The sequence below is a fragment of the Mobula hypostoma genome, chromosome 3, assembly GCF_963921235.1.
Source record: "Mobula hypostoma chromosome 3, sMobHyp1.1, whole genome shotgun sequence".
NCBI classification, from domain to species: Eukaryota; Metazoa; Chordata; class Chondrichthyes; order Myliobatiformes; family Myliobatidae; genus Mobula; species Mobula hypostoma.
In genome coordinates, this window is record NC_086099.1 from 9200572 (window position 1) to 9220293 (window position 19722).

Here is a 19722-nt window from a genome sequence, read left to right on the forward strand (position 1 = left end):
AGGTCATTGCTAGGTAGAATTTGAGGTCAAGAGCCATCTTGTTGTACTAAGGAACCATTCAATGCTTTTCTCTGGATACTCCAGTTCCCTCACACATTCCAAAGACATACGGGTTAGATTTTGTAAGTTGTGAGCATGCAGTTGGCACCATAAGATGCACGAATTAGAGTTAGTAAGTTGCGTGCATGCAGAGTCCCTGAAAATGAGTCCATAGGTAGTGGAATTAATTCAGAGTTGAGCTGAGTGAAGTTATCCCCTTTGGTTCAAGAGCCCAACGGCTGGAGGGTAATAACTGTTCCTGAACCTGGCCATGTGGGACCTAAGGCTCCTGTCTTCTTCCTGATGGCAGCAGTGGGAAGAGAGCATGGCCCGGATGGTGGGGGTCCTTGATGATGGATGTTAATTTCTTTTGGCAGTGATCCTTGTAGATGTGCTGAAAGGCAAATAAGGTTTCAGCAAGTATATGATAATTTAACAAAATTTCTGATACCAGTTCTCCTACTTATTAGAATTTAATTGAATTTACATTTCATTGCATTTAAGTTCCCCTGCTGCTGTGTTGGGAAATGAACTGATGGTGGATTTGGACAAATGATGCATTTCACTGTATGTTTCGATGTACAGGGTACATGTGACAAACAAAACTAATCTTCATCTCTTTAAAGTCCAGTGACTCAACCAATAAGCAACAGTGTCTTGCACTGAATGTGATTGAAGATTATTTAATGTTTAATGTAATTTCCAGTGTTCGAACGTAATGGAGAACGAAATAACTGTTACTTCAGATCCATTGCAGCACAAAAAAGCACAATAAGATAAAGCAATGCTAATAAAAAACACAATAAATATAAATACATAAGGTGACTGACAGGAAATGATAAAGTAGTGGTGGTTGGGGATGTGGAGTGGTGGATTAGTGGGTGGAGGTTCTATTCGGCTTTAAGTAACTGTTTTTGAGTCTGGTGATCCTGGTGTGGATGCTACGTAGCCTTCTCCCTGCTGGGAGTGGGATAGACAGTTCATAAGCAGGTGGGTGGGATCCTTCATGATGTTACTGGCCCTTTTCTGGCACCTTTCTGTATTTGTGTCACTTATGTTGGGTAGACTGGTGCCAGTGATGTGTTGGCAGTTGTGATTGTCTGTTGGAGAGCCTGATCTGCTGAGTTCCTCCAGCATTTCATGTGTGTTGGACAAGATTAACTTCAACTTGCTCCATCTCTATTTATTTTCTTATTTCTTACTCTCTCTCTCTCTGCTTCTGTAAATACCTGCAAGAAAACATATCTCAAGATAGTATGTATGTAATAACATGTCCGTACTTTGATAATAAATTTTACTTTGATGTTTGACTTTGGCCGTGACCTGTAAACGTTTGCCTGAACTTATTTGCTTTGATATCTATGTCTGAGGCCTACCGTTGGTTAGGGTTGTGCCTCGGTTGTTCGTATATGCAAGCCAGGGCAGTACAAAATGGAGAGCAAGCAGTTCCCCATGCAGCTGGCTCCTCCTCTCCGCTCAGCTGATGAATCCAAAGGAATGCCAGAGGCCATTACAGTTTAGCACAAGTGGCATCACAGGAGTTGCCAGTCAGCGTTGAACTCAACGTAGTTCTGCCTTGGGGACTCCAGCTCCAGACTTTTTCCTTAAGGTTTACTCCCTAAGCCTTCCCCATGGGTTTTGCCACAAAGCAGCAGAGGTTTGAGATCAGAGTTTTCCTTCTGGCTGAGCTGCCAAGCACAGCTGATGAGTCCCATCTGCCCAAAGTGACTGGTTTAAGTTGCCAGCAACCTGGCCTTGTCTCTTCTCCTGTCGGAAGAAAATGTTCCACCAGGCTTTGTAGCTAATCTGAAGGCCAGTAGCAGAGTTTGGTTGTCAGAGGCTATTTGAGATGTATGCCATTGGGAGCATTTACTAGGTACTGGGAGCTTCTCATCACTACCTCCCCCTGGCTATGGTGACTTTAAGGAACCTATTTTCTGGATGCTTAAAAAAAATCGTCACAGGACGCGGCTAGAGTTGGAAAAGGCAGTTATTGATTCTATTCGTTTGGAAGCTTATGCGACTTCCAATTCTGAGTTTAAGTTTGAGATACTAGACGATATCCAGAAAAAGTAGTGGATACAGCTCAGTCAGAGCCAGAATCAGAATCAGAATCAGAATCAGGTTTATTATCACCAGCATGTGACGTGAAATCTGTTAACTTAGCAGCAGTGGTTCAATGCAATACATAATCTAGCAAAGAGAGAAAAAATAATAATAAATAAAATAAAACATAATAGTAAACAAGTATATCAATTACATATATTGAATAGATTTAAAAGAATGTGAAAAAACAGAAATACTGTATATTAAAAATGTGGGGTAGTGTCCAAAGCTTCAATGTCCATTTAGGAATCGAGAAGAAGCTATTCCTGAATCACTGAGTGTGTGCCTTCAGGCTTATGTATCTCCTGTCTGATGGTAACAGTGAGAAAAGGGCATGCCCTAGGTGCTGGAGGTCCTTAATAATGGACCCTGCCTTTCTGAGATACTGCTCCCTAAAGATGTCCTGGGTACGATGGAGCTGACTAGATTTACAACCTTCTGCAGCTTCTTTCGATCCTGTGCAGTAGCCCCTCCATACCAGACAGTGATGCAGCCTGTCAGAATGCTCTCCATTGTACAACTACATAAGTTTTTGAGTATATTTGTTGACATGCCAAATCGCTTCAAACTCCTAATGAAGTATAGCCGCTGTCTTGCCTTCTTTATAACTACATTGATATGTCCATCTACACTTAGTTATGATGCAGGTCCTCAACACAAAGCCTGTCTTCCAGTGGTTAGTTTGTCAGTCTGGGGTTGAGCTCACACTGAGCAGAAGGATGGAACTAAAGGCGCGATGGTCTTCTGTTGCTGTATACAGAATCACGTATTCTTCATGCTGTTGGATAAATACAGAGAGATCTGTGGCATGGCAACTACTTGCCTTCAGTTTTCTGTTTTAGGACAATTTCTGAACAATAATACTCTGAACATTTTCTCCTCTGTTCCTTTAATTATCTGCTCTCCCTGTGGTTTTTTACAGTGCCCAGTGCAGCGCCTCAAAATATTTCACTGGAAGTGGCAAATTCGCGAGTGAGTATAAAATCCTTTTTTACCTCTGCGTTCTTTGCTGCAAGTAACCTCTGAAAAGTACTAAATGTGGAAAATCAATCAACCTTCCTGTGTGTGTATGTGCATGCGTGTATGTGTGTGTTTGTATGTACGGGTGTGTAGCGTGTGTGTGTGTGTGTGTGTGTGTGTGTGTGTGTTTGTAAGTATGTGTGTATAGTCTGTGTTGAGGCCATGATCACGCAGCGTCAGCTGCAGTGGCTGGGGCATGTGATAAGGATGCCCCCATGTCGGCTACCCCACAGAGTGTTATACGGCCAGCTACATCATGGTCGATGCTCAGCTGGAGGGCTGAAAAAGCGCTATAAGGATCAGATGAAGAATGCTTTAAGGAAGTGCAAGATCAGACCCGAGGACCTGGAGGAGGTTGCTGCTGACCGTACCACGTGGCGACAGCTGTGTAGGGACGGGGTTCGTATTCTGGAGATGGAAAGAACAACCAGAAGACAGCAGAAGAGAGCCAGGAGAAATGCAGCCATGGTTACCACCACTACCACATATACATGTCCTACCTGCAATAGAGCTTGTGGGTCCAGGATAGGACTGTATAGTCATCAAAGATCTCACCGTTAAAGGAGTGGACGTTGTCATCAGATTTCGATGGACAACCGAAGAAGAAGAAGAGTAGTCTGTGGTGTATGTGTGTGCAGTCTGATGTGTGTGTATGTTCTGAGTGTAGTCTTTACATACACACACGTGTAGTGTTTGAGTTTTTGCATGTATGTGTTGACTGTGTGTGTATGTGTAGTCTCTGTGTGTTTGTGTGTATGCATGTGTAGTCTGTGTGTGTTTGTATATACGTGTGTGGAGTCTGAGTGTATGCATATGTGTAGTGTGTGGTCATATATATACATCTATATTTGTGTGCTCTGTGTGCAGAGGAGCAGTAAAGATAGAGAGAATCATTCATATCTGACATACTGCTGTTAGAACTGTTTAATTAAATTGCTTGGTATTTTGACCTGGGGGTCTTAAGAATTGACTTATATTGTAGATGGAATTGATTGCTTTTAACTTCAGTTTAATGGTGACCTATTGTAATAGATATCACAGTTGGTCCATTTGAGGCATCTTTTCATGGGGAAATGAATAAAGGTTGTGTGGGACAGTAACTGACTCACACACTGTAGCATCCGTGCGGTAACATATCAAACTTACATGTGGCTACTCAAGTGAATCCCTGATCACTATTATTCTCTAAAACATGTAACAACGTTTGCACTTTATAACAGCTGAAAGAACAGGCATTGACACACTCAATGACCACTTTATTTGCTGCACCCGTACAGCTGCTTGTTAATGCAAATACCTAACCAGCCAATCATGTGACAACTCAATGCATATAAGCATACAGACATGGTCAGGAGGTTCAGTTGTGGTTCAGACCAGTATCAGAATGGGGACAAAATGTGATCTAAGTAACTTTGACCGTGGAATGATTGTTGGTGCCAGACATTGTGCTTTGAGTATCTCAGAAACTGCTGATCTCCTGGATTTTCATGCACAACAGTCGCTAGAGTTTACAGAGGATGGTGCAAAAAAAAAATCCAGTGAGTGCAGTTCTGTGGGCGAAAAATCTTGTTAATGAGTGAGGTCAGAGGAAAATGGCCAGACTGGTTCAAGCTGACAGGAAGGTGATAGTATCTCAGATAACCAAACCTTAGAACAGTGGTGTGCAGAAGAGCATCTCTGAACACACAGTATGTCAAAATCTTGAAGAGGATGGGCTACAGCAGCAGAAGACCGTGAACATAGACTCAGTGGCCACTAGCAGATACAGGAGGTAGCTAATATAGAGGTCACTGAGTGTAAATGTTCCTGCTTTAACTTAGCTGGACTTTTAATCAATGTTTCTGGAACCAAGCCATACCTTACTTTAAAGAGCTTGAATATAGAACGTAGAATATTGCTGCTCAATACAGGTCCTTCAGCTCACGAAGTGCTGACCTTTTATCCTATTCTAAGATTACTCTAACCGTTCCCTCCTCCACAGCCCCCTATGTTTCTATCATTCATGTGCCTCTCTAAGAGTCTTATAAATGCCCCTAATCTATTTGCCTCTACCAACACCCTTGGCAGGGTGTTCCATGCATTCAACAATCTGTGAAAAAAAAAGCTACTTCTGACATCTCCCCTCCTCCCCATACTTTCCTCCAATTATGCCCCCTTTCAGTAGTCATTTTGGCCCGGGGGGAAAAGTCTCTGGCTACCCACTCTTGTACACCTCTGTCAAGTTACCTCTCATCCTCCTTCTATAAAAAGCATGATACCATTGAATGATAACTGGGAGCTAAAGATAGCTCTGAGAGCATGAATTTTCCATCATGGTACCATACTGGAGTAGTGGCTGGAGGGGTGGAGATAGGTCTTTATCAAAGGAGGTGTCAGGCACTCCTTCCCTCCATTAGCCTGCAAGGTGTAGCTCCTGTTAAGCCCCCTGATCAGGGTCACTTGAAGCCATGGCAGCAGGTGGTGGATAGTCGTATGACCAGCTGGTGCACATCACAAGTCCTGGTTATGCGACCACTGACGCCAGGCAGACAACCGCTCAAGAGTATTGATAGTGACTGGGGTCATCTGTCTTGTAAAGACACTGCCCAGAAAAAGAGAATGGCAAACCACTTCTGTAGAAAACGTAGAACATAGAATAGTACAGCACAGTACAGGCCCTTCGGCCCACAATGTTGTGCCGACCTTTAAACGCTGCCTCCCATATAACCCCCCACCTTAAATTCCTCCATATACCCAAGACCATGATCACCCACGTCATACAACACGGCACCTCTAGTTCCGGTCTCAATCAATCAGAGAGGATTACCCTATCTATACCCCTCATCATTTGTGTGCACCTTTATCAGATCTCTTCTCATTCTCCTATGCTCCAGGAGATGAGATAGGATCACTATTGTTATTTTTTTCACTATTGCCATTCTTAAAATATCCTGATCTGTTCTACACTGTCCCGTGAAAAGTCATTTGATCCACCAAGCCCATAAATGGAATTTCATGTTGGTTGTGCAAAGATTGTCCTGAGATGGGCAAACAATTAACTATATTGTCCATGGTAAAGGAATCATTGAATATTCCGCTTGGACACCAAGATAATCACTCAGGTAAGGCAATGTAGTATGGTTTGTGGTCTCAGAACATAGAACATAGAACATTACAGAAACCATACAGGCCCTTCAGCCCACAATGTTGTGCTGACATTTTAACCTACTCTAACCTTTCCCTCCATCATAGCTTTCCTTCTGTCTGAAATGAAAACTGAAAATTTGGTAGTGTATCAGTTAGCGTGACGTTATTACAGGTTAGGGCATCAGAGTTCAGAGTTCAATTCTGGCGTCACGAGTTTGGGTTTCCACCGGGTGCTCTGATTTCCTCTCACAGTCCAAAGACTAACTGGTTATTGTAGGTTTTTGGCCTTTGTAAATTTTGCCATGATGAGTCTAGTGTTGAATCGGGGGTTGCTGGGGTGGCGGGCTGGAAGGGACAATTCTGCACTGTATCTTTAAATAAATTAATGAATGAATTAATTAAATGCTGGTCTGGGAAAGAGACAGTTAATGATTCATGTCAACGATCCTTCATCAGTACTTTTTTTTGGAAGTTTTGTGTTTATTTAAAAAACCTTCAACTTCAGTGCTTGGGGTTCAGCGAACTTCTATCACTGTTCTCCCTATAGACCTGAATGCAAATTATAAGCCCTTTCCCTTACAGAGATTTCTAGATTAAAAAACATAATTCTATTCCAATATGCTGTATTCATGAAGTATGACAACTTCCTTTATTGGAGAATTTTTGGCATTGAGTGTGCAAGTCCATTTGCTTCTGGGACCAGAGCTGCATGCAATTGGAATTGAATTATTTTAAATGCATTTTAGTTTTAATTTGCTTTGGTGAATGATCTCCAAGGTAAAATTTTTTCTGGAGCAAACTCAATGTGAATTCTTACAGGCAGCAACCCAGGAATAATATTCAATTTCATATTAAACCATTTATGATTGACTTGCGTGGCTTTTCTGTAAATTTACCCCATTTTCCCCATTTCTCTGTAACTTTACGGCCCAAATTTTTCACAGACTTTCAAGATTAAAAGTTTCTCTGGTGGTCAAGTTCCAGTATGGGAGAAAAGCAATGTGAAGTACAAACTACACAATGGCCACTATATTAGGTACACTTGCTTGTTTATGCAAGTATCTAATCAGCCAATCATGTGGCAGCTAAATCTATAAAAGCATGCAGCCATGGTCAAGAGGTTCAGTTGTTGTTCAGACCAAATATCAGAATGGGGAAGATATGTGATCCAAGTGACTTTGACTGTTGAATGATTGTTGGTGCCAGATGGGGTGGTTTGAGTTTCTCAGAAACTGCTGATCTCCTGGGATTTTGACCCACAACACTATGTAAAGTTTTCAGAGAATAGTGTGAATTTTTTTTTAAATTCCAGTGAGCAGCAGTTTTGTGGGTGGAAATGTCTTGTTAATGAGAGAGGTCAGAGGAGAATGGCCAGACCCATTGAAGCTGACAAGAAGGTAACAGTAGCTCAAATAATCATGTGTTACAACAGTGGTGTGCAGAAGAGCATCATCTCAGGCAGCATCTACAGAGGGAGATAAATAAACAGTTGATGTTTTATGCCGAGGCTATTCATCAGAGTACTCAAAAAGCAGGGGTTCCCAACCTGGGACCACGAACCCTTTGGTTAATGGTAGGGGTCCATAGCATTAAAAAGTTTGGGAGCCTCTGTCTTGAAGGGTCTCAGCCTGAAACCTTGAGTGTTTATTCCAGGTGAAACCTACGTTTCTTTACTTGGTAATACAGCATGGAATCTGGCCCTTTAAGCCACAACACCTCAGGAACCCACGACAAGCCTGATTAATCCTGGTCTAATCACGGGACAATTTACAATGACCAATTAACATACCCAGCGCATCTTTGGACTGTGGGAGGAAACCGGAGTACCTAGGAAAAAGCATATTCGCTCATTGGGACTGAACCACCAGAACTGGAAACACAATCTACAACTCTAAATGCCTACGGCATGCTCGTAACATCATTAAAGACACATCCTATTCCGGATACAAGGTCTTGCGGTCTGGTAGGAGATACAGAAGCATCTTTGCCAAGACAGTAAGAGTGAAAAACAGTTTCTTCCTGAGGGCTGTTGTGCATCTGAATAATGATACACTCCGGCTTGCCAATGGCCTTTGAGCGTTATGGACAATCAAAGTCACTTGTTGCATGTAAATATGGGATTTTTAAAGTTAAGCCGTACAGCATGCCTTGAATATATTTGTTTTGCATGGACTGGAGTCGTACCGCAATCTCGTTGTCCTGAGCAATGACAATACAGGTCTATTCCATTCTATTCCTTATGGAACAGCATTGGAATTGAACTCAGAACTCCAGAACAGCCTGAGCTGTATTAACATCGTGCTAACCGCTATGCCTATGGCGCCCAACAGATAGAAGTGTATCAGATGATAAGAGGGATAGATCGAGTGGACAACCAGAGACTTTTTCATGCGGTGGAGGCAGCTAATACAAGGCAGCATAACTTGAAGGTGATTGGAGGGAAGTATAAGGAAGATGTTAGAGGTATGTTTTTTGCACAGAGTGGTGGGTGTGTGTGTAATGCTTTACCACCGGTGGAAATAAAGGTAGATACATTAAATATATTTAAGAGTCTTTTAGATAGGCACATGTATGATAGGAAAATGGATGGCTATGGGGGAGGGAACGGTTGGATTAAACTTGGAGTAAGTTGAAAGGTTGGCACAATGCTGTGGGTTGCAAAGCCTGTATTATGCTGTACGTTATATGTTGAATATTGAAAGACCTAGATAAAATTAGTTTAAATTAGATTAGATTAGGTTCAACTTTGTTGGCATTGTGCCGAGTACAGATACAAAGCCAATGAAATGCATTTAGCATCTGACCAGAAATGCAAAGAATAGTGTTATTTACAAAGTAACTGCAAATTTAAAAAGTGCTACAGCACACAAATATAAAAGTACTGAGACAGTACAATATGGATGAAAAATGGATGTGGAGAGGATGTTTCCTGTAGTTGGGGTGCCTAGAACCAGAGAGCACAGCCACAGAATGATGGAATAGCGGAGCAGACTCGATGGGCTGAATGGCCTAGTTCTACTCCTATGTCTTATGGTCTTACGATCTATTACATTTGGTGTGAAGCTCAAATAAAAATGTAATCATGAATAAACAAAACGGTGAGCAAATATTTAGGTGGAGAAGGAAATGAGTTTTGTCATAAATAGGAGCCGGCTGCATGGTGGGTGATTAACTCCTCACTAATTTATCCTTATATTCAGCTGTATTCAGGCCAGGTCGTTTGTTTTGTAAGTAAATTTTTTGATGGTGACCAGAGTTAACACAGAGTATTGATAGTTTCTTTTTCCATTATCTCTCAGACTGCAGCACCACCAACCCATTGAATCAGTTGATTAAGGCTATTGATTTCCTTCTGGGACCAAGCACTATTTATCCTGTAGCAACAACAACAAAAAAAAAGTTGCTGGGAATTCTCGGTAGGTGAGGCAGCTTCTGTGCAGAGGGAGGTAAAGTTAATGCTCCAGATTAGGAACACAAGAGATTCTGCAGATGCCAGAACACCAGAGCAACACATACAAAATTCTGATCAGCCAGCATTTGTGGAGAGGAATAAACAGTTGATGCTTCCAGCCGAGATGAAGGGTCTCAACTGTTTATTCATTTCCAATGGATGCTGCCTGACTTGCTAAGTTCTTCTATCATTTTGTGCGTGTTGCTCCAGATCATTGACTTAATGTCAGCAACAATGCTCATTAAACACTGGAGGAAGACAGCAGGTCAGGCATCATCCGTGGAGGGAAATGAATGGTCAATGTTTCGGGTCAAGACCCTTCAATAGGACTGCGAAGTAAGAGGGCAACGAGAAAGAGTGGGGGATAGGGAGGAGCACAAACTGGCTGGTGATAGGTGGATCCAGGTAAGACATAGGTTTCAGAGTGGGGGGAAGTGGGAACGATGTGAGAATCTGCAATAAGTGGTAGATGCAGCCCAGTCCATCACAGGTAAGATCCTCCTATCAATAAGCTGTAGCCATTGTTAAGGGCCAGCACCAGCCAGGCCATCCTCTCTCCTTGCCACTGCCATTGGGAAGGAGGGACAGGAATATTTAGTGATATAGCACAGAGTCAGCCCTTCGAACCATGCTACCCCCGCAAACTCACAAACCCGATTAACCCTAATCTAATCAGAGGACAATGTACCATGACCAATTAATCTACATGGTACACCTTTGTCCTGCGGGAGGAAACCAGAGGACCCGGAGAAAGCTCACACGTTCACGGGGAGGAAATACAGTCTCTGCAGAACGGCAGTGGAATTGAACTTCAAACTCTGGAACGCACCAAGTTGTAATATCATCACACGAATAGCTATGCTACTGTGGCACCCACGCCATCAGGTTCAGAAATAGTTATTACCCATCAACCATCAAGCTCCTGAACCAGCATGCATAACTTTACTCACCTCAACTCTGAACTGATTCCTCAACCATGGACTCACTTCCAAGGACTTTTCATCTCATGTTCTCGGTGTTATTTATTTATGTATGTATCTACTTATTTATTTATTAATTAGTTTATTGTATTCGCACAGTTCGTCTTTTGTCACAGAATTGTTTGTCATTTTTTATTTGTAGTCTTTCATTGGTTCTGTTGTATTTCAACAGAATCCCCAGAACAAAAGGACTCTTAGGGTAGAATACAGTGACCTATGTTTACTTTGATAATAAGTTTACTTTGAACTTCGGACCTTAAAGCTGGGAAGAGGCAGGTGGGAAGGGCAAAGATCTAATAACGATGTAGGGGTGGGGTAAAGAAAGTTGTGTTAATGGCTAATCAATCACAAATATGCTAGCCCTTAATTTTACAACATTGCATAACCTGGCAAGTGTTTGGAGACCTTTAATAATATATTTGGATATCTAGCTTTGTCTCTTATAATGCAATTGTGGATATGATTTACACTCAGTGGCCATTTTATTAGGTTCCTCCCGTACCTAATAAAGTGGTCGCTGAGTGTATGTTCATAGTCTTCCGCTGCTTTAGCCCATCCACTTCAAGATTCGACATATTGTGCATTCAAAGGTGCTCCTCTACACTGTTGTAACGCGAGATTATTTGAGTTACTGTCAGTTTGAACCAATATGACCATTCTCCTTTGACCTCTCTCATAAATGAGGCACTTTTGCCCACAGAACTACTGCTCACTGGATGTTTTTTTTTTGTTTTTCACTCCATTTTCTGTAAACTCTAGAGACTGTTGTGTGTGAAAATCCCAGGAGATCAGCAGTTTCTGACATACTCAAACCACCCTGTCTGGCGCCAAAAGTCATTCTACAGTCAGTGTCATTCAGATCACATTCACATTCCTTCCCCATTCTGATGTTTGGTCTGAAAAACAACTGAATCTCTTGACCATGTCTACATGCTTTTATGCATCGAGTTGCTGCCTCATGATTGGCTGATTAGATAGTTGCAATAATGAGCAGGTGTACAGGTATACCTAATAAAGTGTCTACTGAGTGTATATGGCAAATAAAGTTGATGAAGGTTGTCTCTCATTTTCCCCCAAGAAACTAAGCCTTCAGCCTTCCCTCTTTTCCCTTTGGTACTTCTATGCATTTGAAACATCCTCTGTGCTCTGATCGTCAGCCTTCCTCCCTCAGGATAAATTCCGCTTCCTCCTAAGCTTTGACATCAAACACTATTATCAATGTCTTTTTTTCACCTCCAAATGTTCAACCAGATAGCTCTTCCCTTCAAAATCACCCAGTAATTTGACTACTGTCAAGCTGATAACAGAAGAAAAATACTGTAATGAGACCCTGCTTAATTCAACATGACCTCAGTGTTCACTGCCCATGGCATTCCTTTGTTATTTTTGTGTTTTCTTCCATTTTTGACACTTAGAATAAACTCTTGAGACAACTATCTCATAGCTGTCTCTTGCTACAAATCACTCTCTATGAAATAGTCGCCTGTGGTATGATTTTAGGCTGAGGAGGAGGAGAGAAGTTTTTGGAGTTTTTGGAGTAAAGTGATCATCCAGGCTGCAAGACCTGAGCGTTTCTACTGTAGTGCTGCTGTTCATGGGTGGCACTGAATACCAGCGGGTATACTCAATCTGTGGCCACTCTCCGAGGTATCTCCTGTACTTGACAAGGTGGCCACTGCGTGTATGTTCGTGCACAGCTGCTGCTGTATCCCATCCACTTGCTTGATGTGTTGTGCGTCTGGAGATGCTCTTCTGCACAACACTGCTGTAACACGTGGTTATTTGAATCAGAATCAGAATCAGGTTTATTATGACGTGAAATTTGTTAACTTAGCAGCAGCAGTTCAGTGCAATACATAATCTAGCAGAGAGAGAAATAAAAACAAACAAAATAAAACATAATAAATAAACAAGTCAATCAATTACGTATATTGAACAGATTTTTTAAAATGTGCAAAAACAGAAATACTGTATACTAAAAAAGTGAAGTAGTGTCCAAAGCTTCAATGTCCATCCAGGAATTTGGATGTCAGAGGGGAAGAAGCTGTTCCTGAATCGCTGAGTGTGTGCCTTCAGGCTTCTGTACTTCCTACCTGATGGTAACAGTGAGAAAAGGGCATGCCCTGGGTGCTGGAGGTCCTTAATAATGGACGCTGCCTTTCTGAGACACCGCTCCCTGAAGACGTCCTGGGTACTTTGTAGGCTAGTTCTCAAGATGGAACTGACTAGATTTACAACCCTCTGCAGCTTCTTTCGGTCCTGTGCAGTAGCCCCTCCATACCAGACAGTGATGCATCCTGTCAGAATGCTTTCCACAGTACTTCTTTAAAAGTTTTTGAGGTGCATTTGTTAACATGCCAAATCTCTTCAAATGCTTAATGAAGTATAGTCGCTGTCTTGCCTTCTTACTGTCTTTACCTGACAACTTGAACCAGTCTGGCCATTCTCCTCGGGCCTCCCTCATTAACAAGGTGGTTGTGCCCAAGGCACTGCTACCCACTGGGTATATTTCTGTTTCTCGCCCCACTCTCTGTAAACCCGAGAGACTGTTGTGCATGAACATCCCAGGAGATCGGTAGTTTCTGAGACACTCAATCCACCCCATCTGACACCAAGCATCATTCTACAGTCAGTCACTTAGATCACATTTATTCCCCATTCTGATGTTTGGTTTGAACAACAACTGAACCTCTTGATCCTGTCTGCATGCTTTCATGCATTCAGTTGCTGCAACATGATTGGCTGATTAAATATTTGCGTTCACGAGCAGGTGTACCTAAGCCACTGACTGTATCTAAAATTCATTCCTGGATGTCTGGAGAATATTGTATGGTAGCATAATGTTAGGACTACAACGTAGAGTGCTAATGACCTGGGTTCAATTCCCGCCACTGACTGTAAGGAGTTTTGTACCCTTTCCCCATGATCGCATGCGTTTCCACGAGGTGTTCCAGTTTCCTCCCACCATCAAAGGACATACTAATTGAAAGATTAATTGGTCATTGTATATTGTCGCATGATTGGGGGTTGCTGAGTGGCGCAGCTCTGAGAGCTGGAAGGGCCTAGTTTGTGCTGTATCTCAATAAATAAAAATGAATGAATTAATTAACTTCCCTGATTTCGATGTAGATCACCTTAAATTCTTAGAATGTGACAAGCTGCTATATTTCTTTTTATTTTTCTAATGTGGCAGATGGGGTTCAATCTGGAAAAGTGTGAAGTGATTCACTTTGAAAGGTTGAACTTGAAGACAGAATACAGTGTTAGCGGCAAGATATTTAGCAGTGTGGAGGAACAGAGGGACCTTGGGGTCCACATTCATAGATTCCTCAAAGTTGTCACACAGTTTGATAGAGTGCCTAAGAAGGTGTATGCTGTGTTGACTTTTAATTGAGTTGAAAGACCTCAAGGTAATGTTGCAACTTCATAAATCCCTAGTTAGATCACACTTGGAACATTGTGGTCAGTTCTGGTCACCTCATTATAGGAAGGATGGGGAAGCTTAGAAAGGGTGCAGAGGAGATTTACCTGGATTAGGGAGCTTGTTTTATGAAGATAGCGATCAAGGGCTTTTCTCTTTGGGCTGAAGGAGAATGAGAGGCGACTTGATAGAGGTGTATGAGATGATGGAGTGGACAGCGAGAGACATTTTTCCCAGAGTGGAAATGGCTGATATGGGAGGGCTAAATTCTAACATGATTGGGGAAAGTATAGAGGGACGCCAGAGGGAGGCTTTCACACAGAGAGTGATGGGTGCACGGAACACACTGCTGGAGGTGCTGGTAGCGGCAGAAATATTAGAGTCATTTCATAGACTCTTATATAGGCATGTGGATGAAAAAAATGGAGGGTTTTATAGGAGGGAGGGGCTATATTGATGTAGAGTGGATTAAAAGTTGGCACAATATTGTGGGCTGACTGTGCTATGCTTTTCTGTTCTACGTTCTATGTTCCATACTTTCCACTGTCAGTTTCCAGTGGTCCAATGACCACTATTAGTTCTTTTTGTCACAATGGCAGGGACATGGGAGCAAGGGTGGACCCAAATGCAAGGCACATCTTGTGAGGTTACTTAGATTTAGTTTCTTGTTCGATACCAGGAGAGCAAGGCAGGAGCAGGAAATAGCGAACTGGACAAGGGCTCAGGACTACGACTAGGCTGGGACCAAGGGTCTGGGCTTGGACTCGGAATCGGCTCCCAGAGCTAGAAGAGACATGAAGAGGCTAGAGTATGGACTCCGAGCCAGAGACTGGGCAAGGACCCAGTACCTGGGTCTTGCCTCGGGCTCGGACCCCAGAACCAGGCAAGGACATGACATGGGCTAGGGAGAGGAGGAACATGGGAACACAAAGCCTCGGTCTCGGGGAGCAGGTACATGGAACCATGGACACATACACAGAACACAGAGTCAGGACCCCTCCTTGGGTACAGGACATAGGGCCGGGACTCACACACAGAACAGAGAGCTGGGACCTCTCCTTGGGTACAGGACATAGGGCCAGGACTCATGACCCTCTGCGGGGCAACGGCAAGACGGCCTGACTTACCCCACGGAGGCGAGGACAAGACAAGACAAGACCAACACGAATGAACACCAGACATTACCTATCTATCTCCGGTGATGGAACTAGACCAAAGTGCAGGCGGGGCTGCAGACGAGGGCTAGAGGCGAGAAGGGCAGAGAAGGGACTTAGACAAGGGGTAGGACAGGAATCACAGACCGCCAGGGCCAGGACTTGACTCAGAACTGGGAAGCCGCCAGGGCCAGGTCTTGACATGGTGATTGAATGCCACCAGGACTAGGACTTGACTTGGTGCTTGAATGCTGCCAGGGCCAGGACTTGATTTGGTGCTTGAATGCTGCCAGGACCAGGACTTGACTTGCTGCTTGAACGCCGCCAGGGTCTGGACTTGACTTGGTGCTTGAATGCCGCCAGGGCCAGGACTTGACTTGGTACTTGAATGCCCCCGGAGCCAGGACTTGACTTGGAGCCTCCGGGTAGTGGCGAGCTCTTGACTAGGCCTGGGAACAGTAGACAGCAGTTCCTGATTCCCTCTGGCGGGTTAACTGACGGACCCACCTTGGTGAGAAAACTTTGCAGGCTTGCTTTGGCGAGGTAACTTGACAAGGTTGCTCTGGTGAGGAAAGGCGAATTACCGGCACTTGCTTCGGGCGGAAACTAGGCTTGCTCCGGCCAGATGATATTGGCACACCGTACCTTGGTTACTTTGCAGACGCTCCCGCGCCAAACGGCTGAAAGCCGGAGACTATAAACTACCAGTTCAGCCGAGTGTTAATTGACTCTAATCACCAAAGTCGAGGGACCCGGGAAAACAGGGAATCAACGGTCCGGATCGTAACATAAACAAGGTAAATTTAAAGGGACCCCGATCCGGACCATGGCACTATTACTTTATATATATCTGAAGAATATTTTGGTATCCTTTTGTTATTATTGGCTAGCTTCACTACCTTACCTTTTGTTAATGTTTTACCTTGTTCTACCTCACTGCACTAAGTAACGTGTGATCTGTATGAACTGTGTGGAAGACAAGCTTTTCACTGGATCTCAGTTCATCTGCCAATATGAAAACAATATCATATACTAATACCACCTTCTTCTTCTTCATGTGCCTTGCATGTTACATGCTTGGGTGATCATGGCTTTCCACATCAAACGGTCCCATCCAGCGTCAATGATATCTTGCATACTTAGTTCTTTCACAGTGTCCATATATTTTCTTCTTTGCCTTCCTCTTCTGCGTTTCCCAGGCATACGGCCTTGTAATGTAAGGCATTCTATTTCTCCCTTTCTGATAACATGGCCCAGGAATTTAAGTTTCCTCTCATTTAATGTTCTCATTAAAGATCTTTTTGTGTGGACACATTAGAGTACTGTCTCATTAGTTACCCTATCTCTATATGATATTTTCAGCATCCTTCTAAGAAACCACATTTCTGTTGCTTCTCTTTGGAGTTCTGGTGTTATAGTCCATGTTTCGGAAGCACACAGCAAGATTGACCGGATGTAACATTTTAGTAGCCTAAGCCTTGTTGGCATAGAAATAGGTTTCATTTTTTGGAAGTTGGTTTTGGCAATGACAATACCAATACCAAGGGATAGAAATATTCCTCTTATCATCTTGTACACCTCTTTTGGGGTGGCCATGGTTAGCGTAAATCTTCACAGAGCCAGTAACCCTAGTGCGTTACACAGTGCTCCCTATAAAGGAGGTTATATGTTTTTCACGTGACTGCGTGTGTTTTGTCTAGGTGCTCCGGTTTCCTCCCTAATCCAAAAGACATGTGAGTTAGTAGACTCCTTGGTCACATGGGTGTAATTGGGTGGCGTGGGCTCATTGGGCTGGAAGGGGCTGTTACAGCACTGTATCTCTACCAAATATATTCACAAGGGGCAGATATCTATGTTTCTATGTTTCTATCTATTCATTGATGATTCAGTTCGTGTTATGAGAATCTATGCCTCCACCATCTCTTCAGACATTTGAAGGCCTGTGTAGAAGTTTGCCTTGCATGAGGAACTACAGTACTGTGCAAATGTCTTAGGCACATACATATATATATCGCTCTCATGTGCCTAAGTCCTTTGCAGAGTACTGCATTTGTCAACATGGAGTGGAGAGGGAGTTTGTAAATCTGGCAGGAGCAAAGGACGTTGAGAATGGCAAGAGTGGAGTGCCTATGGAAGACATGTAGAATAGGTGGCAGAGAAGGAGTGGCAGGGTCAGGGGATGGCATGGGTGAAGACATGCCTAACCCTGAAACAGCGGGCAAGATCATTTGATTTCAAACAATTGGTTTACTGATCACTACAGAATGTCTCTCTGGTGCTTCCCACTCCCTCCCCTCTCTCTTCCCCTTTTCCCAATCGTGATTCCCCACTCTCTGCCCCTTCCCACTCTCAGTCCACAATAGAGACCCATTTGAGAATCAGGTTCATCATCACTCACATATGTCATAAAATTTGTGTTTTTTGCAGCAGCAGTACAGTTCAATACATAAAATTGCTTAGTACTGTGCAAAAGTCTTGGGCACTCCAGGTATATTCAGCAACATATGCAAAATGCTGGAGGAACTCAGCAGGATGGTTGTAGTTGCGACCTAAATGTCCAAGGTTGCACGTTTTATTGGAGGGATAGTAGGTAGGGAGAGGATGTGGCATGGCTCTGCTGGTAAAGAGTGGCATCAAATCATTAGAAAGATGTGACATAGAATCGGAAAATATTGAATCTTTGTAGGTTGAGTTAAGTAACTACAAGAGTAAAAGGACCCTGATGGCATTTATATACAGGTCTCACAGCAGTAGTTGGAATGTTGACTACAGATAACAACAGGAAATAGAACAGATGAATCAAAAGGGCAATGTTATCACAGTCATGGGAGATGTCACTGAAACCTTTTGAACACTGACAGGCCTAGACAGAGTAGATGTGGAAAGGATGTTTCCCATGCTGGGGGAGGCTAGGACAAGATGCGAAATAATTTCTTTAGCCAGAGGGTAGTAATTTTGTGGACTTTATTACCACAGGCAGCTGTGGAGGTCAGGTCATTGGGTGTATTTAAGGCAGAGATTGATAGGTTTTTGATCAGACGACATCAAAAGTACGGGGAGAAGGCCAGGGAATGGGGCTGAGCAGGGGATAAAGGATCAGCCATGACCGAATGGTGGAGCAGACTTGACAGGCCAAATGGCCTAAGTCTGCTCCTATGTCCTATGGTCTTATGGTAAGGCAGCGTATATGTAAACAATTGCCATTTCGGTCCAAGTCCTTTCTTCAGGACCTAGCTCCATATATATAGATGATAGATATATAGATACATATATATATATATAGATAGATAGATAGATAGATAGATAGATATAGTACTGTATCACATTTGGGGAGTTATATAATTTTGTTCAGTAATGCTGTTCCAAACTGCTCAACAGCGGGTGTTGCTGTTAAACTGTTCTAACAGCAGGGGACTATTGAGAATGGTAAACTATTAAGTCCAGTTGACTGCATTTGTTTTGATTGCTCTGAAACAGACAATGTGGTTTTATCCTTCTCTTTCTAAACATCTGGGCTCTGGAGCGCACTCCGCCATCTGGTGTTTTCGCGATGTGAGAGCGAGTAAAATTCAGTCTCCAAGCTGTTTGCTTGCCAGAGTCTTCCGTTCTCCACCCCCTCCTCTCCATTTCAATGTGCAAACATGCTGCCGATGCATAACGAAAGACACAGAAGGGTTTAAGGTCACTGATGCAAATTTCTGGATCTCATTGTTTCTTTATTGAAATGTAAATGAGGCTTTAATATTGTGACACAAGTGTGCTGCAAGCAACAGCTTCTAAAGTTGTGCTTTGCTCTATGCCGTGACTGTTACACATTCTCTTCAATTCTGTGGAGGCCACTAATAGAGAATGGAGTTGCTCGGTTATTTGTGTGGTCACAGCAGAACACAGCAACATCTCATGGGACAGTTCACCATTCTTGTACTTTTTTATTGAAGGGCTGCTGTGATCTATAGGGTGGTGAGGTGGAGATACGTCTCCACCAAAGGAGGTGTAAGGTGCTCCTTCTCACCCTTGGGCAAGGGAAAGCCCCTGCTTAGCCCCCTCCCCACCCCTGATCAGGGTCACGTGAAGCCATGGGAGCAGGTGGTGGACGGTCGTATGAGCAGCTGGTGCATATCATAAGTCCTGGTTATGCGACCACTGACACCAGGCATATAATCTCTGAAAAGTATTGATAATGGCTGGGGTCATCTGTCTTATAAAGATATTGTCCAGAAGAAGGCAATGGCAAACCACTTCTGAAGAAAATTTGCTAAGAAAAATCACGGTCAAAGACCACAATTGCCTATGCCATACGACGTGGCATATGATGATGATGCTGTAGTCTCAAGGGAATTTCTCCTCCTCCCCTTCGATTTCTCTTTCCACTAATTTTCCCCTCTCCCTTCCCTCATCTTCTATTCCCCACTCTGGCCTCTTACC

General features: G+C 43.2%; 1 protein-coding gene across 3 annotated transcripts in view; it reads left to right on the plus strand.

Moving 5' to 3' along the window:
• Window positions 1-19722, plus strand: part of dcc (DCC netrin 1 receptor) — a 1425388-nt gene that overhangs the window by 1112856 nt on the left and 292810 nt on the right. For all 3 annotated transcript variants that reach the window (XM_063042623.1, XM_063042621.1, XM_063042622.1), the window contains exon 12: window positions 3068-3117. In XM_063042623.1, coding sequence (XP_062898693.1) covers window positions 3068-3117 — 50 coding nt within the window. The remainder of the gene's footprint in view (window positions 1-3067; window positions 3118-19722) is intronic.